The sequence below is a fragment of the Betta splendens genome, chromosome 4 (genome assembly GCF_900634795.4).
Source record: "Betta splendens chromosome 4, fBetSpl5.4, whole genome shotgun sequence".
Classification (NCBI taxonomy): Eukaryota; Metazoa; Chordata; class Actinopteri; order Anabantiformes; family Osphronemidae; genus Betta; species Betta splendens.
In genome coordinates, this window is record NC_040884.2 from 2,386,970 (window position 1) to 2,410,873 (window position 23,904).

The following is a 23,904-nucleotide window of genomic DNA, read 5'->3' on the forward strand; positions in this document are numbered from 1 at the left end:
GCTCATGCTACAAATACGACTGTTGTGCTTTGATGGCTTCACCATGCATGTGACTGATATGTCACCTCAAACACTGTAGAACAGGACAACTGTGTGCAGACGGACCAACTAGGGGCTCTCAGTGGGATTGACAGGATTTACAGATCACATTCATAACAGGCTTCTCTCATGATGCAAGACCGCACAGAGGCCCTCTACACGACAGCACTGACATTACATTAAGAGACGTGAGGAAGAGTTTAAATCAGGTTGATGCGGGTGCGATTTGATGGAACATTCATTCATTCACTTTCACTCATACATGCGGATGTGGGGGTGGTCCCATGCTGTAGCAGGCAGGAGTGGTGGAATCTCAGCGTATGCAACACATGCGGTGGCTGAAATGCTTTATGTCACAGCGTCTTCAACCCGACATGCCCAAAATAGATGCGTGGTTTCCCCTCTATCACAATCACAAGGAATGATTGGCTCCTGCATGGCATGCAGTCGCAGACGAGGGTCTGACACTAGAGCTCCAACACAAGCACATAACGCTGACCGTGTCAGAAACCGACCACAGCCCATAATAGAAGTGCTCATTCCACAAAGCAATGTTTCTACTTTTCAGGTGTGTCAGCTTAATTCTGCAGATCAGCCTATATAATTTTACATTTAAAGTTATGTGTGTAATTATATCGGTACACATATCTTAACCATAAACATATCACTGCACTCAAACTAAACTAAAATAATGGTAAAAGCTTTTACACAAAAAAGTCCAAATGCATTTTCTTATTATGGATCATTGAACCCAGGAAACATGGGCATTTAAACAGTAGCACAGCTCGGCCCTGCAGAGGTTTGTGTGCGTGCTACCGTAATCCAAGTACACATTATCCAGCTAATGCAATTGAAGTTTTCCTATTGAGAGAACGGCATTACTACAGAGGGAATGACCAGCCGTTATTGATGGCTTAAAAAATCCTGCCAAGATTATAGAAATATTGCTTTGAACAAGGCACTCGTGGGACACTTGTTCCATCTATCCAATTGATTTTCAATGTGCTTTAAGCCCACGGCTGAATCAGTCTCATCTCCTCTACCTAATTTTGCCCAGCTGGCTCTTGGCTCTGGACAGAGGCTGCAGAGCGATGAAGTCATCACCTATCGCCACACGGTTGGAATACATCTACAGCAGGAGAACATACAGAGAGGGAAGGAGGGTTAACATACAGACTCGCAGAGGTTAAGAATCATCCAGGCCACAAGTATTTAACAGACAAACACAGTTCATTTGTGTTTGGTGTAAACTGAAGCAAAATCTGAATGTTCCCATATCCATCCTTCAATAGAAAGATCAACAGCAAACACAAATGAATTGGTCTTGCTGCTTTACTTTTGGAAGAGAATGTACAAACAAGACAAAACAGGACAAAGATTAGAGAAGAAACAAATCACACCACCCAAGAAAGGAAGTTCATCTTATGAAACAAGGAGAGTTTCGAGAGACACAACCTCAAACAGCCTTCAGCTGAACAAATTAATGCAGTAATGGTGCATCTGCTGTGAGGGGACCTTCTCACTGTGTGCGTTACAACAGAGGGAATCATGCAGTTTGTGTGTATGCAACCTGACACCATGCCATTCCTGTACGTCTGACCACAGAAACTGAAAATGGTGAACTATTTGCACATATGAACATGTTCTGTCTACAGTCTGAGCCTAGCGTGACATGTATTTACCTGCCCAAGGCTCGTGTCACATAGGAAACATAATTAGCATTTTGGATGCAAGGTTCAGCCTAATGCTGCACACAGAAGGCGATTAAACGGCTGCACGCCTTTAGTCATTGTCGTGCCGTTTCACCACCTTTAATGATTTCCTAGAACCAAGGCCTAAAGACATGACACTATCTCCACTGTGCTATTTAACAGATGAGCCCCTGTGGTTTGGATCATCTTTTCTTCAATCAATCTTGTTCTTTAAGGCCAAAACCTTTCTTCTTCCAGATATTTTAAAGCTCGTCTGTATCCTTTTTCCTCCCTGATTTGAGAAGGTTGGTGGTGAGGTCACTGTTATTCAGCTAAACCAGCTCAGACACCCTAAAGAACCAACAGTCCTGTGGGGTGAAGGTCATGTAAAAGAGCGAAAAACAACAAGAGAGCCCATATTATCAGTTTGTGCCCCTCCACGCTGTGTTACCTGACTCTTCTGTGTGCTGGTGGGCTGCACATGTCTGTAGAAAACCTTCTTCATCACATCAGGAAAGAGGCAGGTAATGACAATAATGATGATGGCGAACCAGGCTGAACCGCTGGACAGCAGCTGGACGAAGACAAAGTACATGTCCTGGGTGTGGAGGAACGGCCTGTGGAGAAATGACGTGGTTGCACATGTTAGAAGGATGACGATGAAATATTTCACTTTCAGGAGTGATGGAAATCATCTTCCAGTTTATTTATCTATCCAGGACATTTTGTCTAAGTCACTTTGCCCTTTACACTTATTGTAGAGGGAGTTTTAGTCTCAGAGAGCAGAGTTTAACAAGCCTTCCAGCTGTCAGGCTACAAATTTCATGGTTTCATATTATCTGCCAGACTCCAAGTCTGTATATTGACGCTACTGAGTAAAGTGGTCAAGACTGATGTGATCACAGCCCACAGATAACCTCAGCTATCGCCAGTGATTTATTTGCCAGGTTAAGTTTGGTATAAATCACTCTGCTTCATCTCAAGATATTACCACTGTGATCATAAAACACATGTCCAAAATTTATACCCCTCTCTTCTAGCAAGACATTCCACACCTTTTCTTACCCACCAATTCCACCAATTTTTGGGTAGGCAAGAAAAGAAAAGAAAAAAGTTCAAACGTTTTCTTACCAGATGATGCCTCCATAGAACAGGGAGAAGATGAAATAGAAGGCAATCGAACCCCATGTCACAAAATGGTTCATCCATGTCCAGAAATGAGTGTCTAAAGCAAGCTGTCATTAAACACACCCAAGGAACAGAAGGGGAGAAATAAGACTAGTTGTGAAACACTGAGGGGGCAGACAATATCAATAAATTACAGCAATGTGCCTACGTGCTGTGGAAGACCATGACCCAAATCTGAGATAAATAATCTTCTTCCAATAATGGTCTCTGACATCATCTCAATACCTCACAACAAATCTTGTGTGTTATTGTGATTATGGCAAAATGTCATTGTTTCAGTAAACCATAATGTGCTACACTGCTCAACCAATTAACATCAGGTTGACGTAAGTCCTGAAAATGAAAAATAGACAATGACAGAATCCAAGCAGGTCCTCAAGATGTTGGCAAGTTCTTAATGTAGCAGACATAATAATATCTAATGTGTAATTTACCTTTAATGTAACAGTGATGACCATGACAGTGAACACCAGTGTTCCAAATGTCCAGTTTCCAAACATCTATTAAACAGACATACAACTGTCAGTCAAAAGCAAAAGAAAACATGAAAATAATGACAATATCTTGCACAAATCCTTCATCTGAGCCAGACTTTAGTTTCCAAATGTTTATGAGAAACCAGCCCTAACTGGCAGTGTGCTGTTACAGAACACAGGCCTTGGCCTCACATTGAGCAACTACTGTATAGACAGTAGCGCCACATCTTTACATTAAGACTCCACTCACTCCTTGACAACCAGAGCACAGACAACTAATAGAGGAGTATGATGTATACAGAGACACTCAGCATCCACAAAAATATTGCTCAAGTTAATTCTACAGTTCTTAGTGTAATTGTTAATTTCAGAGTCTTTAACAAACCCATAATAAATAACATTCTCTTCACCTTGAAAATTGACACATTTCAAGCCAATAAAATGGCACCACATCTAATCTAAACTCAGAGCTTCCCTTTTAATTTAATATTATATGATGTTCCTCCTTGTAGTAACCTAAAAATGAGCTGGAACTTGTAAACTTGTAAGTAACCCAGCGTTATCATTCCCCAAAACAAAAACTTAGGGAATCATTAGGATAACTCTCCCCTAAAGGAGTATCCAACTGTGGATAGACTCTTACCAGTTGCCTGTTAGCTCGCAAGATCTGAAGACATGCACAGCATGAAGGCAGAAAGAAAAAAAAGAGAAGTCAACAAAATTTTGAACAGAAAGACGTGAAAAGAGAGCAGCAGAAGTGAGTGTTTTCTGAAATACGAAACTTCCAAGTTCACAGGATTAGTGGTGAGAAAGAAAATAGAAGAAAAGTGAGTTTTAAAAACCAGAGGTACAGAAGATGTGGTGGGAAGGTAAATTACTAGAACTTACTTGTTACAATTGAATGACAAACAGTACATGCGGTTATAGTATAGGTATATAGAGACAGAATGACAAAGACAGAATGACAAAGAGAACGCTAAGAGAAGGGCAACGCTAAAGGGAGATGTGACTACAGAAGTACTGTACCAGCAGGCAACCAGCCCCATCAATAAAAACATCTTACAAGAACACACTCGCAGTCTATCTTCATTTGTAATCCTCACACTAAGCCACTTCTGTTACAGGGCAGTACATCATCATTCACCCACTGACAAATACAAACCTGGCCATTTCCCATAAGTGTGGTGTCTTCTCCCATCAGTATATAGGATCCAAAGAAAAAGACAAAGGCGTGACAGAAGCCCAGCACGGTCCAGTACAAGAACGTCCGGAAGGACAGCAGAGAGTTCTTGCTGATGTCCCTGTAGGACACAACCAGGAAATTCACAATATTATACACTGTTCTGGTGTGAAGGTTTATGTAGGTTTGCACAGTAATTCCTAACAGGCAATTTAACATGGGGTAGATTCAAAATGCCTATAAATGATCTGATTCATTCTATGAAACTGGACAAACTGTTTCCCCAGAAACAGGTAATGCTCATCCACAATGTAGGTGTTTCCAGACATTTCCTTACCTGTACAAGCCGGGTTTACTCTGTAGCACATGTGGATGGACCAGCTGTTCAAACAGACTGTAGACCAGGATGGGTAGCGAGGTAAAGCAGATGTTGTACAGTGTCAGGTAAACACTGTCGTACAGGGTCTATGACGGACAGGCAAACGGTCACTCGACATCAGTTCATCAACCAAAACAAAGACCCCGATCTCACGGAGCCAAACTTGCCAAACGCATTAAATGAAGTTATATAAAGACAACAAAGAAAGTAAAAAAGCCTGTCGTATGGGAAACAGTACAAGTTATAAAGAGACACATTCCTCCAATGTATCATTACATAGTTTGCAGAATGTTAAACAAATTAATAAATACTACATAACAGTTTTGTTGCATAAATATCAGAACAGGTTTTTCCCCTGATTCAGAAAAGAAAAGAAAATTAAATCAAACTGATATTACAATACGACAGGTAGATGTAAAGAAAGTCAGTTTAGTTAAGAAAGAGCTGTGCAACATCAAAAGCCATGACAATATGTAAACATGAGAAAGTGAGAGAAATGGAGGAGCAGGGGACTTACTTGTTGTGAAAACAAACAGAAGAACTGGTATAAAAACTGGGGCGTGATAAAACACACATTCTAGAAAAGACAGTGAAGGAACGACATTAAAACGTTACAGTGGAAGCAAACACACCTGTTTCCGCAGTATTAAATATGAGCTTCACTACGGTCAAGGTGATTTCAATACGGAATATACCAATGAAACGTGTTCTTTAGCAACCTGTTCAGTCAAACACTGTTATGAATTAGGAAATTACTTCTTACCTTATAGAAAAAGTACTGTACAAGCGTAGCTATTCGGATGTAGTAGAAATGACCGTGAACCAGAAGTAGTTTAGCCAGGAACTTGAACCTGGCGATTGCATAGTCACTGTTTCTCACGGCCTGACGGCCTTCCTTCCCCATGATTCCTATACAACACATGCAAACACACACTTAGATGTAACAATGCGTACGCAAAAGACGGGGAAGCTGGACGTGCACCGTGTGCGTATCTGAATGTGTGTGTTTTTACCTATGCCCACATGGGCTTCTTGTATCATACTGACATCATTGGCTCCATCCCCAATAGCTAAGGTGATGGGTTTTTCTGGAGAGGTTTTTAAAAGGCGCACGACCTAGACAAGCCAGAATAACAGTTAGCTCACGGCCAAAGGGTCTGGCTGGTGGTGCATTCACGGCAAAGCATTGGTACCTTAGCCTTTTGCAGTGGTGCCATGCGGCAGCACAGCACAGCTGAGCAGCTTTTACACACTTCCATGAAGAGCTTCTCATGTTCCCGCAGTGCTAGAGAAAGACTGGCCCCATCCACCACCAAACCATGCTGTATGACGTGGTCTTCCTTTATTCTGGCAACAAATGGAAAAGGAAGAACAACCATCAAAGATGTAGAACTTCAATACTGTAAGATTTCAGACGTTAAAAAGTTAAGCCTTAAAGTTACCCGAGAACCAGATGTAGGGACCGAACACTCACCTTCTGGCCAGTCTGCGGAGCTGCTCAGCACACTCGTTGTCAGAGCGCTGTTGCAGAAGCTCCAGGATGTTCATGGTTCTGTGGAAGTGGCCACAGGACAGGCTGACGCTGACTGCCGTCTCATGCTTGTCCCCTGTCAACACCCACACTTTGATCCCAGCCAGTCTTAAAGCCTCAATGGTCTCCTGGACTTTGTCTTGAAGTCTGAGGAAGACGAACAGAATCAATACATATGCTTGTGTTGGGTTTAATTAGTCATTTATATAAATGCATCCTATTTTGAACAAAAACTAATATTCATAAACAGATAATCATCATCTATAATGACACTGTAACTTAAATTGTAAATTGGCTTCAACATCTCATGATACTGGTTGGTTTATGTATTTTATTTAACATTTCAGTTTCTAGTTCAAAGTAACTTTCCTATTTATTCATAGTAATGAGCTGCACATGGGCAAAGCATACAACTACTGTATGCAATCAGTTCATTAGCTATTGACATACGCCAACCCAGAGGATCAGACCAACACTGACCTCCGAACAGTCAAACCACTAATGCCTCAAAATACACAGGGTACTGAAAACACCAGTCTGATGCTACATTGCATAGACTTTTATTAAAACTGGGATATTTAATTACAGTGTCTGTTACAGGTAGTGGCAAACTTATAATGTTTAGTGGCTTCTTGTGAGTGCTGCCTCACTTTTCCAAAAGCCAGAGACTTAGAATGTCTATCACCATACTCATCAATTTACACTGATCGTACAGACAGATATGAGTCAGTCTCCATACTTATCCTCAACCCCTGTGGCTCCCAGGAGCTGTAGATCTCTTTCAGTGTAGCTGAAGGCCTCCTGCAGTCTCTCCTCCCTCTGCTGCAGTGCAGTGCGGGCAGCGTTCAGACGCTTGTCTACATCGATGTACTCCTCTGGGCTGAAATGGCGACATGCTACCACCAGGGTCCGCAAACCTTTCTATGGTGGAGTAAATACAAAACACAAGGGAGAAATAAAAGACAAAAACAAGGGTTTAATGTTTGTTATAAAAAGAACAAACAAAAAACAGTAAAATTATAAAAGCTAGTTATTCATAAATCCTGAAAGCTTCTTACCAAGGCAAATTCATCAACATGCAGTCTTGTCTTTTCTATCTCACCACTGGTAGTGAATGGCAAGATGGCGGACTCTGCTCCCTTGGTGAACAGGACTTTACCTCCTTAAAAGTCGAGACAACACGATGAAGGCACACAGGCGCAACAGGATCAGGATCCGACTTAAATGAACTCCGTTACCTGAAGAATCCTGCAGTATGACGCTCATCCTCCGGCGGTTTGCATCAAACTCTAACACGTGGAGCAGTTTAAACCTGTGAGAGAGTATTAATGGTGAATCACCAACAGCCTCCTGCACACTGAATGTTTTTATTGCTATGGTATAAACCCCAATAGAAGCCCTAAGATTCATAGCCTTGTGCCTAACAACCTCAATGTAATAAATAAAACTACATATCAACTACTAAATATACTACGCCTGCTTAACTTTAGTTAATTCTTGAAGCAGCATGAAACAGTTAAGACTCCGCTCAGACTTACTTCTCTGACTTGCCAAATGTTTTGATTTCCATTGTATCTCCATTGCTGCAAGTGAAAGCTACTCCAATCCTTAGGGCAACAAAAAATAAATTCAGTAATTAATTCATTAAATTAAAAACACTTCTATTCTGGGTACAGTTTCAAGCTTTTCGAAGAGATCTAGACCATGAAACAAACTTTTAGCTACAGCACGGCCATTCATTGATCCATTCATTGATCCAATTACTAATCTTCCTCAGGGTCATGGAGGGCTAGTGCGTAAAATGAATGACGTGTGTTCGTGCTGAGGGAAATAAATGCAGTGTCCATGAACGAACAGAAGATCTAGATTGGGGTTCCAACGGTGTCTCATTTTGGTTTAAATCAACAGAGGCTCAGTGGAGCATGAGGTACAGGGTCATGGGATGTGCCCCTTCCTTCTCAACATTATTTTATTTGATGATTTAAAATCTGCTTTGACTCCATGCATCATAAATCCTGAACAACAGCGCTCGACAATTTAGATGGGTGCAACACAGCTGCAGATTTTATGCCCAGGCGTCTGTAGCTACTTTGTAGTAGAACTGGTGGAGTCGAGTCACTTTCTGTTAATGTTCTTGAGTCACTGCTCCACACAGACTTGCTTCAGGGCTTTGGAACCACTCTATGCATAAAATTGTTGCGTGCTTTATATTTCTGTGACAATAAAATGAACAAGTAAGTGAGCAAAATGTGCCACAGCAGCAGAGATGAGCGAAAGAGTTATTATAGCAGCCACCATTTAACCTCATGTGAACAGTCAGGATTTATGTTTGTCTAAAATGGTTAGAAGGAGGTGTACACAATATCAAGAGTGTTGGCTAAACTAAAGCCCTACTCTTACACCCACTCCAGCAGGCCCAAATATAGACATTAAATAAACAAATGAAACTGACGCTTTCTGTGCTGCAACAATCTCTTAAATACCTATGGTGCTGTTACAACACAACATACGGTTCTTTAACAGCCTTTTTCTTAAGATTACCTTTTCATTACTTCAGTGTTCACCTACTGCACTTCCTGGAATGCCTTCAGAGTTTGACCTTCACACTTGAAGGAACTTACCTCTTTGCTGCCTCCACCAAAGCTTTCTCATCAGGAGAGGAGGCGTAGTATTCCATGTGATTGGAGGAGAAACCATTTGTATGAGAAAAAGGGTCTCCTCCACCGACCAGGCAGTCAGGCTGATCGTAGCTGATCTGAACTGTGTGACACAGGGACACTGCCTTGACAAATAACAACTCCTCATTAATCTGGAGGAGGAAACAGGGAAGAATGGCAAAATGAGAAACCACATAAAGTCATGATGTTATTAGCTGTCAGTAATGGAAACTGCATGTATACATAGTATAATATTTAAACAGGAGAGTTACCAGTTGAGGTGTAGAGCCGTCTGGTGAATCGTCAGTCATTCCCTCTGGTACCAGTTTACCGTTAACTTCTCGGTACTTGGTTCCATTAATTGAACATTCGCGGAAGTGCATCTCGTTTTCTGTTAGCGTTCCCGTCTTATCGGTAAACACATACTCCACCTGCAAAAAGCAGGTTTACATTTTTTAATAATTACGGGACACAACACACATCCATTTTAACTCTCATACATTTTCAACTACTTATTTTTATACTAAAATCTTAAAGAATGTAATGTAATGTAAATACAGGTGTATACGTGTAGTGGCTTCCTTTACCTGCCCCAGCTCCTCATTAAGGTCAGACGTGTTGACCTGTGCTTTCTGGTCACTCTCCTCATGATAGAGATCCAAATCCCAACCAATGAAAAACGAGCCAAGGAACTTCTGCATCTCCACAGTGACGTAGAGGGAGATGGGAATGATGAAGTTATACAGAACCAGAAACGCCAAGAAGTCTGAGATGAACTTCAAGATCTAAAGGACAATAAAGAACAAGAAATATATTAGTGCAACAAGTGCATAGATGGTTGAGCAACAAACTGAATTTGACTAAAACACATCAAGCCACACTCAGAATGATGGCGCTTCAGGACTGAGCCTTCTAAATCCAAGCGGGCAGGGTAATTCATTCCTCTTAAGGTAATTACTTTATGTCACACGAAAGGAGAAAGATAAAGGCCCAGACCAAGAGACAGACCCAGTAGCTACACAAAAAGCTAAATTAATTTGAACTACAATTTAACTTTGGCTAACTAAACAAAAAGATACAGTACAAATATTTTGCTTTTTATTTTAAAGGACTAATAGATTCTTCGGAAATTGCAAACGATTGCTAGTATAGTTTGCACAGTTAATGACAAGGTATGTGCACAGAAACAGGACCAGCCGGTTTCTGAAGCGCCTCTTTGTCTAAATCTAAACACAGAGCTATTAATTTGTAGCTGGTATTACTCTGACTACAGAGACAAGGAAAACCAGGGACACTCTCAACACATAGAGGATGTTCCTTTCCCTGACTGATTAGGGCTGACAGGTGGGCTGATAGGCCGTCAGCTTGGCCCAGCAACAGTCACTTCCTCCGCTACATTTTGTCAGAAAAAATCTAGACACACTAAAAGCATCCTACAAGCACCCTTCCAGGATTTTGGGTGTGTGTATTTATCTACATTTGGAATCAAGCGATGAGCCCTTTTATACCTTCATTAAATCTATTATTTATATCTGCGTTTTGAAGAAAAACAAAAAAGACCCCAATAATTGGCAAAGAGATCAAAGCGAGGGCAATGCAGGGAGACAGAAATTAAATGTCGACCAAAACCTCTTATCTCTGGGGCTTATACCCTCGGCTCTGAAAACAGAAATCAATAACTTGTTTAATGGCAAGCAGACTAACAGGACTGCTGTTCCTTTCTTGTTCAGTCTTTTGGTTGTAGAAAGGCTCGTCCCACTTGTTCTCGGCCTGCCAGGCATACTTCAGGATGGTGCTGAGGACAGCCTCGAATAGCAAGATGCCCAGATAGATGATTAGGAAGGAGTTCATGGATCTGGCGAGGGAAAATATTTTAGACCACCACACAATAATCTGATGAATAACTTGCCCACTACAACAGGAAGCTCTTACTTCTCCACTGCAGAGCGTTTCTGGGACTTGCACTTGTAGTTAAGGGCCATTTTGGATTCCATCCCTGTGTACACTGCCACTCCTGCAAAAACACCAGCAGTAAAACAATTGTACAAAATGAAACAGTAATAATAGTACAGGAAAAAAAAGTAATACTGGTAAATACTTGTATCAAGAATACTTTTACATACATTAGTAATAAGTAATGCAGGAATAAGGTATTTAATGTTGTCTCTGTGTATTCACAGTGACAAGGACCAAGGATATAACATCAAAATGATCAGTAATTCTGGTTTTCCATAAAAAATTATCACCAACATACAAATATGCTTTGGTAAAGAACGTGGGCTTCCCATAAAACTTTTTTTGCATAAGAACAGTATTTATTGTATTTAAACTATTTTACAATACAAAGCATTTTAGAAGCAACCTTTTCATGTGCATTATTATTTGTCTAATTCAACTGGAACTTTCTCATTATAAGAAATATTTATTTCAGATGCTCCATTCTCAGATTAAGCATTTAGTTCCCACTCACCATAAATCTCTTTGGTATTTTTTAGCCTGGCTCCTCGGAGCAGCAGATTCTCTGGACCAAGAGGTCTGAAAAACAAAGACAACATAAATAGACATAAATAGTAGATATAGGCTTAAGAGACAGGATGGTACTGATATCATGTGTTGCATAATGTGTGTTATCTGAGCCATTTAAGTACACACGGCTCTCACTGGTGTAGTAACACACCACAAATAACCTTGCATCTTCAGAATAACCTTTGGTGATTTAATCCATAAACAAATTTCAGCCATGTTCTCATGTTTCACCTTCACATAATTTTTCTTTACTAGTAACACCTTAAGCGACTGTCTATACAATTGATTGTAAGTATAATCCGGTTCTAATGCAAACATGTAATAACTCATTTAGTCACCTGACTATCTCCTCCCCATGTTGAGTCACTGTAATCCGCCCAACAAACCTGGAAAACAAATTTGGGACAGACAATAAACACTTCCATGTATAAAAAAACAGGCTAGAGAAGAGGAAAAACTTTAGTGAGCAGGTTAGTGAAAAGCTGCGTTTACAAACAGCATTTCTATAATTCTAGTTAATAATCACTGCAAAAATAGACACTTTTAAACAGCAGACAGCTAAAACACACGCTACAGAACAGACAAGGCAGGATAGCAAAAACTAGCTGTGATGGCCGGTCAGGGTAAATGACAGAAACTTTGGTTTGTTTATATACAAATAGCTAATTAATTATTCTTGTTGCGTAACCAGTAAAATGGTTAAACCATAAAACCATGGCATAAAACATTTTGGCAGAAGGCAGAATCACGAGTCACCTCTATCTGATATGACCTCCTACAGTACGACACACAGTGCAGGTTACCTGTACAAATCAGCTTCTGGTTGCTGACACTCCACCACAGCCTGCAACGCCTCCAGCTGGGACACAGACTGACAGACTGATGTCTCCGCAACAGAGTAATGGGTCTACAGACACAACAAACTATTAAACTGAGCAAAACGCGTTGGTTTGCAAAAAGGGGAAAAGTCAAAAACAAATTCAAACAGGCCAAAACAAATTCAGCAAACTTTCAGCATGATTCAGCAAAAAGAACACTTGACAAAAAGGACAAATCAAGAATTTAAGGGAGATGGATTCTAACATTTTTGAGTACCTTATACACTACCTGGCTAAACATTATGCAGTCCAACAACTCTGCCTTCATCAAACAACTTAATGCCAAACTGCAGAAGGGTTCACATTTTTCCAGAATCATTTACGTATTGACAAATACCAGAAATGATTCAGATATCAGTAACACACCTCTCTAGTTATAAAGTAAGCTACCAAGAATGTCAGCACATGGCCTTATCAATGCCACACTGACCCACAGCAGAAGCTGAACCCTTTTCACTGTTACCTTACAGCCCAGTGTTCTGCTGGATGACCATGTGTGGTTGCACAGCTGGACTGTCAACATGTAGAGTTTTATGTACAGAGCACCGCTCTAATATAACCAGTAGACCACAGTACTGCTAAAACAAAAACAACAAGCCGGTAGTCAGTTTGATTCTAATGTAACCTGCAGTTGATACTCGAGACCTGTTAATAAATGTGAGGCAACGTGGGACCACCTTCAGATCTCAGTGTTCTAAACAAGCTGGCATTAGTGACAGATACTGGACTACCATGAGCTGAAAGCCTAAATGGATGAAGCCCACAGACTACATGGTAAGAACCGGTCTGTCTGACACAGACCTTGAGGTTGGTTTCTCCATCGAGGCTGGCTGTGGTAACGTGACAGGTGCCGTCTGCACGGTCTGATGACAACAATGCTAGGTCAGCTGGGAAAGTCTCATCTTTAGCCACACGAACAATGTCCCCTACCTGGACAGACAGGGACAAAAACACATGTTTGGCCAAAATATTAACCTTTTCTAATTAAATGTGAGAACCCTATTTGACAATCTTAGGTTAATTAATGGATTAACTAAATGCACTGCAATGTTTAACCTTACAGGAAGAGTTTACACCAACTGATGCGTGTGTCCTAATAAAAGCATTTTGTAGCTCTACACCGCTGCTCACCCTGATGTTCTTGGATCTTGTCTGGACCAGACTTCCACTACGAACTACAAATACCGGCGCCCCATTGACCTCATTGTCTGCCTTGTGTCTCAACCAGTCCTCGTAGCCCTGTGGGAAACATTTAAACAAAACGAACTGCTCAGACACCACCTGAAGGCCTCACAATGTGGCACAAAGTGTTTTGTGTCATTTATAACTTGGTAACTTAAATCAAGACTTTACACAGTAGAAACATATTTTAATTCACACTGTAGTTTAAATGCTCATTATCAGTTTGACTAAATGCTGAGCTACTAATGTGACACATACTGACTAACAGGTTGTTCAGGATTCATAATGTAATTTAAATGTAAGGGCACTCTGTATTAGTTAGTTCCTTATTGTGAGCACAGCAAAGAGGAAGCCACCGTGTTCGGTTGTTCTCACCTGTTTTATGGCCGTAACTGTGATCACAAAAAACAGAGGCAGACCGCTGGTGACTGGGGAAGTAGGTGTGTCTATCATTAACTGGAAAGACAAAGACACGGTGCAGGAGAGGGGATGTCAACTAAATAGATGCACGGTGAAACAAAACAAACTCAGAATCAGTAAAAGGGTATGTGCCCTGTTAGACAACAACAAACTAGACCAACAAGAGAAGCAGCGGTTGATGAGTTAAACAGGAAACCCCTATAACTTCCCTCAAAGGTTAACTGTCAGTTCAGAGCTACTCACAAGAGCACACTAGTGCATGCACACAGAAAGCAAAGTGACAAGAAAAGCGTTGTCAGCAGCAGCAGCAGCAGCCGCCGCCACCAGGGCAACCTACAGCCAACCTACATACGATGTAAGGAAGGCACTACATCCGCCTTGTGCTTTAATTGTTCTGTTCTTCATTACATTTAAAACTCTGGTGACCATGACCATGACCACATTTACAAACAAAACAACTGATGCTGTACACATTTTGGTACTTCTTCAAAATCTTCACACAAACAAGATTCAAGCCAGAGTTTCAAATTAAAGGTAGCCTGTAAAAGTAGACGACTTTTAGTGCTAGTTCTTGCATCCTGTTCTGCTTGTTCTCAAAAGCAGGGGGTGTAACACAAGATTCCTGTCAATGATTTCACACTGTTGCACTATTCTAAAAAGGTGACAAAAAGCAAAACATAGCAAAAGCAGAAAAAAAAGTTTCATATTGTAAAATGGGTCACAGCACAGCTTGAGATGAAAGATGCTGAGCATAAAAAGGGACATTTGTGTACAATAAAAGTCATCAGGGATTTTTTAATTGAAGCAGTTCACATCGGCTAAAAACAAAAAATGCCATAAGAACAGTCCTCCTTTCAGTGAGACGGATCTAAGCAGATGTCAGTTTCACTGATAATTCGAGTGGATGAAAAGAAGCCTTTTTGACAAAGTCATGTCAATTGTTCTGGCTTCACTACACAGACTCAAATCAAATCAGGAGGGAAACTGTGAAATTTGAAAGCATAGGCAGACGCACAGTGAAGACCTAATGCGCGGGTCTAATATTTTAACACAGACGCAGACCTGTCTCCCTACTGGTCTCAAAAAGTCCATGAGTCATTCACTCAAACGAGCAAGCACTTATATTTAGGACAAGACGACTTGAGGTCACAACTGACAAATCTCCGCCTGACTGAGAGAAACAAGATGCAGTTATGAGAGTTATTACCTGTACAAGGAAGATAATGAGAAAATAGAAGTTGGCTATCCTCCTGAACTGCTCGAAGAGATTCTTGGGGACAAAATTCCAAATGGTGTACTGTAGGAGGAAAAAACAGACTTATTTTACGGTTTAGTTTATATATTGTTTAAACATAGAGATTTTCTATCAACTGCAATTAAATACTGCACGACTGAAAATTTCATTGATAGATACTTTATTAATCCCAGAGGGAAATTCACAATTAGATGTCAAAAAATGCTTCACTAACAGGAGTTAATTCATCTGTGAACCTTTGCTAAATAAGCTGCTTGTGCAGTTGTAACTTGATTCAATTATCACATTCTGTGCAGCACGGTTCATTGAAAACCAGTTGATGGATGCACTTTATAAATCACCTAGTGCTTTAATTTGCTTTCATCTTGAGAATCATCAGAGAATAACTTTACTTCAGCCAACTGTCAGTAATTTAACCAACTATGTGCTGGTGGCAGGAAGCAGTCCCAGTGGATTATTATCATAGCTTAAAACTAAATCTTTAACCTGTTTGAGCAGAGCTGCTGATTTAACTCCCAGAATATCTTCATCCTTAAACAACAACATGCTCCTTCTGCAGACTCATGCAAAATGTCACTCATTGAAATTTGATTGTGATTTCAGGTTTGTGTAACGTCACCCTCTCCACATTGCAAAGGCGTCAAAACACCCAGACTAATATAAAGTTCTGCACCAATAACACCTTGTGAAAAAACATTACAATATGCCATAAAAGCATTTGGTACCTTGGATGAGATGATCCTGTTGTCAGCAAAGCGCTGTGGTATATAGTGGCCATGCTGCGGGAAACGGTTTGCTACATAAACAGTCCTGGTCTCACTCTGATGAGGGGGGTCAAAGCCCTGTAGGAGGAAAAACAGGGTGAGGAGTGAGGCCAAGTATAGAGAAAGAGAGACACACCATACACAAACATTACTCATTATTACTCAAAACTCATTTTACTGTATGTCTATAACTACTGAGGACATAGCTTCTTCTTTCATTTGTTTGTGTGTCATATAACACTGAACTGCTAAAATAAAAGGCTGGACTGACATCGAGATGTTTACAATCCTTAGCAAACAAATGCAAACTGAGACACAGGAATGCATCCGGGCCACGTCACTCGCTCGCACAGATTCTCCTCTCTTCAGCCCATATGCAAACTCTTACTAGCTTTCTGTTTCAGTCGCTCAAGCGCTGCTCGTGCTGCTCTAAACCAAACACCAAGTCTCAGCTGCTTTCTCTCCTTGACATTTGGTATATAACATTTACTTTACAGAGTCAGTAGATCCACAGCTTACATAGGGTTGGTTTACTGTACGTGACATTTCTGTTGGGTTTGCGATCTTAGGACAACATGTCAGACACTTGTTAGATAAAAGGGTGAAGACTAAATCAAATATAATATAATAAGACACTGCATTCACGACAGTGTACTCTTGGTATTGGAGTTTTTATTAGTCTTTATGAGAAGGTTCAAGGTCAAGTTCATTATGCACATAAATGATGACAAACTCTTTTAAAGTAGTATCTTGCATCACACTGAATCTGGTGGAGACACAGTGCTTTTTAGATAGAGAGAGAAGCACAAACCACATTAGCTCAGTTTCCCAACACTCCACCTATGTGGAAATTAAACTTTGAGTAATTCAGGATTTTCAAACAGCCTAATAGAGCGCTGAATGTCGGTATTGTCTGCCAGAAATCCCCACCTTGCAAAGTCACTGTTGAGTCACCTATGCCAGCGAAGGAGCGTTTGCATCCCTGCGAATAGTTTATGGTAATTTTGCACTTTGGTGACGTAAACATTCTACTTCAGACACCGTAATAAGATTACTGCAAGGAACCATGATGGCAGCTGAGGCGGACCATTTTAAACTCCCCTGTGCTCCACCCAGTCTTTCAGACACAGTCAAATTTACCGCTACAGATATGAGTTACATTGTGAAACATTGCTTAAGATGTCTTAACTACAGCTGAACGACTGCAAACGTGGCCTCTATAACTTATAAGAAATAAAAAAGCAATAAATCATTTGCTCCAATACCTGTTAAGCAGCACCAGCAACAAACGTTAAAACAATGAGGTCGTTTTAACAAAAGGGAAAGAGCTGTGAATATAATACATACAACAAAGGCACAAAAGGAGCTACACATGCTGAAATGTCATGCAACATGTGGTTAATCAATTAGGAGCTTTTGCTGTGCCGCTTTAGATCTGATCCCAAGTCGATAAAACATTGAACATAGGCAACAACAACAGAAGAAAACAACTGTTAATTTGTCAATCATCATCTGTGACCTGTAGCTGTGCAACGGGTTCCTCATTTACAGAAGAGAAGTGCATTTTTAAAAAAAGCTGCTAATTATTTTACTTCAATACACTCAGACTGAGTGTTCAAACACTGGCTGCTGTTAGTAGAGACCACAGAATTTTTTTGTACATACTAAAAGATGAAATCAGACATTTTACTTTGTCCCCGGCTCTCGCGCCCCCATCACTTTGTAGCCTGACAGGTAATTAATTCCTGCATAAAGCACACAAGTCTCACGTTGCCCCAGGTGAGTTACTGCCCTGAGGAAAAGCTGGGCAACAGACTAATGCGTCAAAACCAAGGCTACGCACTCAGTCATAGACTGGAGCATTTAATCAAATGGGAAGACCTAATCCCAGTAAGAGGAAAGAGGGAGGCGCTCCAAGACCAGTGAGTAAAACCTAAAAAAAAGGCATGAAAACACAAGACGAGGCTCAGTAAACGCATAACGTAGCACGACATGAGCAGCCTGAAGCAGCTGCACACAACAGCGAAGTTCACAGTGATAACCGGGGTGGCATTCGTTAGCTAGTCGATCATCATGTCTACTACTCCAGCAATATGATGATACACGATGAGCTGGACATTCTGTTGGCTTATTAGCTATTACCTTCATTTAACCAGCGTGGCCTAAATCCAGCCCACTGCCCTGCTGGATTTCCAACTGTTGGATCCAGTGTTCAATTAAAAGGTGAGAAGACCATTTCACATTTCTTTACCACACTCCGTATTTGTGTTTGCATCTTTCTGTTTGACTGAACACACGTGATCCAGATCATCGGTAGCACAGAAGGTATAGTTGGAAAACAAGCAGGGCACTGAGCTCGAGGTCCAGGTTTTAGAAACCTTGATTTAAGCTTTTCAAGTGTTTGTAGCAAGTGCTTGGAAGTCAAACTTAAAACACAAACTGTGACAATGCATTACTTAGGCTATGAAAAGGACAAAGGAGCGTGTGAGCTTCTTGCATCAAAACAGCATCTCTGTCGACCACACCCTGAGTATTATATTTAACACATGCAAATCAAAAAGGTCAGTTCCTTCTTAAGAGTGCTAATCCATATGGAACACGCTGCACGTGTGTTTGCAGAACAGTGAGTTATTCAGTGTGCAAGCAGCAGTACTAGTCCAACGTCTTTCTTCATTCAAGTCCTGACATTAAAACCCCTCAACACTTCCCTCCTCCACTCTCAGCCAACGGCATCAGAAAGAAACTGATAAGCGAAACGTGAGTGAATGAACATCAGAGCCACTCTGTTCCAGTTGAAATCATGGTCAGACAAATGTGGCCCAGCATTTTTCTTATCACTGCTGTTGGACTAACATGCCTTTTAATTGCACCTTAAGTTAAAGAGGCCAGATAAATTACACAGCATGGTTCCAATGAACTGAGACACCTCAAATTAATAAGAGGCCACCTTTTCTATGGACACACTCTCTTCATGCACACATTGTAGTGACGTGCAGTCGACGACTGCAGGAACCCTAGAGATGCGTCCTAAGCTTATTAAGTGTGACGACATCGGCACTTTAAGTGAGATGCTACTGATCTGATTAGAAGCTGTGGCTCATGCATTCCTCTGTCACGCTTCCTGCACAAACACCCAGCGCTTTTCCAGTCAGACCACTCATTTATTTGGGTGTCGATGCACATCTATAGGCAACTCTCGTGATCACTGTCACCACAGCGTGATGAAATACTTGTCAAGCCTGTACGGAACTCCACACACAATAAAAATATTTGTACCGGCGACTGATGTCACAGTGAAAGTATTTAAACATAAGCAAAAACACACTTCACAGCCTCTCACATTAGGTCAACTTGATGTTAATAAATGACTGCACGTTGGGGAGTTGAAGCAGCTGTTAAAGTTATTTTCTTGCCCATCGTGAATAATTTAGTGAGAAAACTCAGCAAGTTGGAGCAAACTCTAACATTAACGTAACAGCGTCACAGTAGCTGGAAGTTAACACCAAGTTAGACGAAGTAACACCTAGCTACAGTTAGCAACGCGATATAACTTAACCCACTGCTGTGTTTTACACTGGTGGTGGTATTTTATCATATGAATCAACGGTGGTTACCATGCTAATAAATTCAAAACAACTTAAGCCAAATACGTTTTAGCGTTAGCCAGTTCCCAACTAGTCAGTTTAGTTCCCCTCTGTCAGCTAGTTAGTTGAACTGGGCTAGCTAGTAGCTAACACGTTAAACCGGACGGTCATCATTGCGATACACACTGTTTTGCATACACCTACACAGCTAGGTTAGCCTGCTAAATTCTACCGAAACAAAGTTCACGCAGCAGACAGTGTCTGCGGCGACTGCTGTTGTGAGCTAACGCGGGTTAGCACGGCGACACGGGTAAGAGAGCAGGTTTACCAGCTGCTGCCGTATCCACCGGAGCATCCTCGCAAAATGCGTTCAAAGCAGCCACAGCCGCTAGCCCCGCGCTAGCAGCTAGCTACTCCAACGAGACCGTCCCGAAGCATAAACAAATGCCCCAAACGGCGGCTCCTCGGTGGCATCACGCAGTCAAACTGTGCAAAGTACTGCGTCCAGTCGACCCCATTCCACGCCGCTGTCACACAAAAGATCCGGGGGAAGTGACGGGTAGCTGGCGACGGAGTCCCAACAAGCGGCGCTACATCCCCGCTCTGCCACGACCAGCTTCCCTCCGCCGGCGCTCGGCTCTGAGCAGCGCGCGGCTGCTCTCCGGCGGTCACCCACCGCCCCCTGTCTGCCTGTCTGTCTGTCTGCCTGTCTGCCTGCCTGCCTGTCTGTCTGTCTGTCTGCCTGTCTGTCTGCCTGCCTGTCTGTCTGTCTGTATGGATAAAAAAGTGTGTAATTTAAGAGAATAAATCTCAATCTCTACGTTGAGAACACTACATCTAAACCCAATAAACAAGCCGTAAACACTTTAAGACAATATAAAGACTTTAACAATAAACTAATAATAATAACAATAACTGAGTCTGACTCCTGAATTTACCGCAGTGGCGCTTTACGTTGCAGAGAAAGTGCCCTGCGAACTAATATCGCCCGGTGATAATGCAGGATTTAGCGTCAGCCTGATGTGCTTACTGGGCACCTTTGGTGAACACTGCCTTGACAACGCGCCAGCAGAAAGAGGTCTTTATAAATACAAGTGCTTGTTGAAAGTGTGTTTTAAATCTTTTAGGTCAGAGTGAAAGTGCTTCTCATTCTGGGACACATGTGAATCTAAGTGAATGCACCCTGAGAAACTAGTGGGCCCTTTTTTAAATAATATGATGCTTTGCTAGAAATTGATGGACCTGATCTTTGAAGTAAAATGCTTTTCTTTCAGCCCTTTCTTCTACGGCCTCCAGCTCCCTGCCGTGCCAGGATCCCTCTTGTAAAGCTTCTCACATAAAGTGAGGTCATTGTTGAATTAGTGTCTTTCTCACAGGGAATCCATTTCCAGTTCCCTCCGTCCGCTGAGACTTGGCTGCTGTTCATCAGTCAATAATGTATGGACAGCAGATTAAACCACACAGAGAGGGGAGAAATGCTCAGCCTTTGACAATCTAAAAAGGCATCTTGAAGTTTTTTTTACTCAATTGCCTACTTCTGTATTGATTAAATATCTGATATATATTATTGACAGCACTAAGACGGCGTTCACATCAATGGCAAGAAAAGCAGATGGTAAATTATAATGATCCTATGATCCGTGTGTCCCTGCAGCTATTTTTAGAGCAGAACTCCTGCAGCTGGTAGGAATTTGTTGCTCTGGTTCTGGTCTAATGAATGAGTATCCAGTGCATTGCATCCAGTGCCCTTGCAGTTTGCTTCTTAGATTGCCAGCGTGACTCAGCTCCAGCACATGCAGTGCCCTTCGACCGTCGTTTTTTTACGGACCCCTGTGAAACTAAGCCAAACGCCACCAACAGGCAGGATTCGCACAGCTTTAGGCTCACTGTGAGTCAGCACAGTCAGACACGCAAAAATGTCACCAAGTCTCCTTAAAAAGGCAACTCTGCACGATCCCGTGGGTAGTCCACTCTCTGGCCCGGTTTTGAGCCCGGAGCCCAGCGCTTCATGCTCCATGTGACTGTCATCACATAATCTGTGGGCTGCACTGTCTTACATAACAGCACTGAAGCAGCAACATCTGGGAGCTCACACTTCACACACACAGACGCGGTTTGCTGTTTGTTGTGCGAGGTTGGCAGAGGATGCACGTGCCGTTGCTTTAAGGTCAAAACCTCACGTCCTGGAATGTGAACGTTTTCATAGACAGACAAAATCGTGCAGAATGAATGCCGCTGTAGGAGGCTGCAGCAGCTCTAAAGGTGTGTAAGTGAGGCCAGATTTCTCCTGGACACGCTCTGCTGTCAGAGGAACTCAGACGTCTTGTTAGTCTGTTGCCCTCCCACAGAATCTCACCCTATTTTATGCCATTAAGTCTCACATTATGCTGTTACACATTATTTTAGCCAAAGCCATTTTACGTAATTAAGGTTTCCTGAAGCACAAGCCAGATCGTACAGTTACGCACGGTGCTGCTTCATTCTTGACGCCGTCTTTGAGTGTCAGACGGAGCTGTGCTGGCCCGTGATCCCTAATGCCCCGATGCCTGTCGTGGAAATGGATGACGAGGTACCGCACGGCGTCTGGCTGCCTTCCCAGCTCGCCTCTGATTTTACCCTCAGCTCTTTTTAATCTTACAAGTGCTTCGAAGGAGACGGCGCTGGGAAACGTGTTGCCTCTGTGCATGTTAAGCAGAGACACTGTTGTTACATGTTCGTCTGCAAGATACAATGCAATAATGTGACTGATATTTAACCACTTAATTAACGTAGTACGAAGAACTACAATAAGCTGTGATTTAATTGATTTAGATATTTGTGTTATAAAATTATATTTAGATATTTCAGTTAATATCTAACTATTCTTTTCAACAATGCCTATAAATGTGAAGACAAGTTAGAAGGAACCACAACTACATTAATTTACTGTAATTCCTCTGTCACATTCACCTTTAGAATGATGTCATTTACCTTTAACTGATGTTTTGACCTTTCATAGTTTGTGCTACATGTTTCAGTTCTAGACTGTGCATTGAATCTCAGCATTATGTCGGGGAACTGAACTGCACAAAATTGGATTTGTTTTTTCTAATTAATTAAACAGTTGTTTGGTATGAAATTAAAGGCCTCAAGCAAGACGCACTCAGTTTTTATGACTTAAATAGATTTATATAAATTGTAGCAGTTGAGTATTATGTTACTATTTCTTCTCCTCTCGCCTCCTCTTGTCTCCTCTCCTCCTTTCCTCTCCTCTCCTTTCCTCTCCTCACCTCCTTTTCTCTCCTTTCCTCTCCTCTCCTCCTTTCCTCACCTCTCGTCTCCTCTCCTCTCGCCTCCTCTCCTCTCCTGGTCAACGTCTACCTCTCAGTATTGGACTGAGCTAATCCATCAGGCCTGTTTAACCATGCCATGGCTGATCCTCTGGGTAAATACATCAGCGCTAAGTGGCTTTCAATCATTACCACCAAGTATCCCTAATAGTACTAATAGGCTTAGGACAATTTCCCCTCTCTGAGGCTAGACCCCCCCCCCCCCCCCACCTCTCTGTAATGGTTGCTTGCTCAGGCTTCCGCCTCCTCTTTGTATGTGTGTATATTAGTGTCTGTCTTGTTGCATTAGCATGAATATTTGTCTCCCTGAGAGGACCAGGAGCCGGTGGAGCCTGTCTGAAATGGCCGTCCGGCTTATTAGATTAATGGAAAATGAATGGATTGGCTTAAAAACTGAATTGCTGAATCAATCAATTCTGAATGAACGTCCAGCAAGACATAAGTAAATGAAAGACTGCTTTCCAAGTCAGTACGAGTGCTTAAACCAGGAAGTGTTTTAATGTATAAAAACTTCATTATTACCAAACATTGTTATTATGCAAAGGCTGCAATGCATTCAGTGGAACAACTGTTGCAAGTTCCTACGTTTAAATTTACCAACGTAAAAGCTGTGTGACGTTATTGCGGTATGAGTCTCCCTCTTGTGGAAATATGGAGTCATTACAACCATTAGACAAACGTTACACCAATGCACAAAAGTAAAACCTAGGAGCATTGTGGCAATTTTAAATAATTATAATTAGTTGCAATATTTTAGTGTGTGAATATGTGTCATGCGTCTTTTATTAACAGGCTTCTCAAAATGATGGTTGAAGTCTGACACAA

General features: G+C 41.6%; 1 protein-coding gene across 6 annotated transcripts in view; it reads right to left on the reverse strand.

Annotated features, from left to right (window-relative positions):
- atp11b (ATPase phospholipid transporting 11B (putative)) overlaps window positions 1-20,442 on the reverse strand; it is a 32,309-nt gene extending 11,867 nt beyond the window's left edge. The window contains exons 1-30 of one of the 6 annotated variants that reach the window (XR_003785576.3): window positions 20,079-20,441; window positions 16,128-16,244; window positions 15,355-15,444; window positions 14,103-14,183; window positions 13,677-13,784; window positions 13,347-13,475; window positions 12,471-12,574; window positions 12,006-12,053; window positions 11,612-11,676; window positions 11,074-11,155; window positions 10,846-10,996; window positions 9,729-9,926; window positions 9,414-9,572; window positions 9,106-9,293; window positions 8,023-8,091; window positions 7,723-7,796; window positions 7,543-7,646; window positions 7,224-7,405; window positions 6,428-6,631; window positions 6,147-6,300; window positions 5,967-6,069; window positions 5,717-5,862; window positions 5,471-5,530; window positions 4,912-5,039; window positions 4,557-4,695; window positions 4,038-4,061; window positions 3,353-3,418; window positions 2,862-2,965; window positions 2,182-2,347; window positions 1,083-1,168 (exon numbers count right to left, since the gene is read on the reverse strand). Coding sequence is in view for 5 of the 6 variants with exons in the window: in XM_029146827.3 (XP_029002660.1) it covers window positions 1,083-1,168; window positions 2,182-2,347; window positions 2,862-2,965; window positions 3,353-3,418; window positions 4,038-4,061; window positions 4,557-4,695; window positions 4,912-5,039; window positions 5,471-5,530; window positions 5,717-5,862; window positions 5,967-6,069; window positions 6,147-6,300; window positions 6,428-6,631; window positions 7,224-7,405; window positions 7,543-7,646; window positions 7,723-7,796; window positions 8,023-8,091; window positions 9,106-9,293; window positions 9,414-9,572; window positions 9,729-9,926; window positions 10,846-10,996; window positions 11,074-11,155; window positions 11,612-11,676; window positions 12,006-12,053; window positions 12,471-12,574; window positions 13,347-13,475; window positions 13,677-13,784; window positions 14,103-14,183; window positions 15,355-15,444; window positions 16,128-16,244; window positions 20,079-20,105 (3,356 nt within the window). In the remaining variant the exon portion in view is untranslated. Of the gene's footprint in view, window positions 1-1,082; window positions 1,169-2,181; window positions 2,348-2,861; window positions 2,966-3,352; window positions 3,419-4,037; window positions 4,062-4,556; window positions 4,696-4,911; window positions 5,040-5,470; window positions 5,531-5,716; window positions 5,863-5,966; window positions 6,070-6,146; window positions 6,301-6,427; window positions 6,632-7,223; window positions 7,406-7,542; window positions 7,647-7,722; window positions 7,797-8,022; window positions 8,092-9,105; window positions 9,294-9,413; window positions 9,573-9,728; window positions 9,927-10,845; window positions 10,997-11,073; window positions 11,156-11,611; window positions 11,677-12,005; window positions 12,054-12,470; window positions 12,575-13,346; window positions 13,476-13,676; window positions 13,785-14,102; window positions 14,184-15,354; window positions 15,445-16,127; window positions 16,245-20,078 lie in introns of those variants that run through there. The other 5 variants (XM_029146827.3, XM_029146824.3, XM_029146825.3 and 2 more) reach the window with 5 other exon arrangements.
- Between the last annotated feature and the right edge of the window lie 3,462 nt (window positions 20,443-23,904).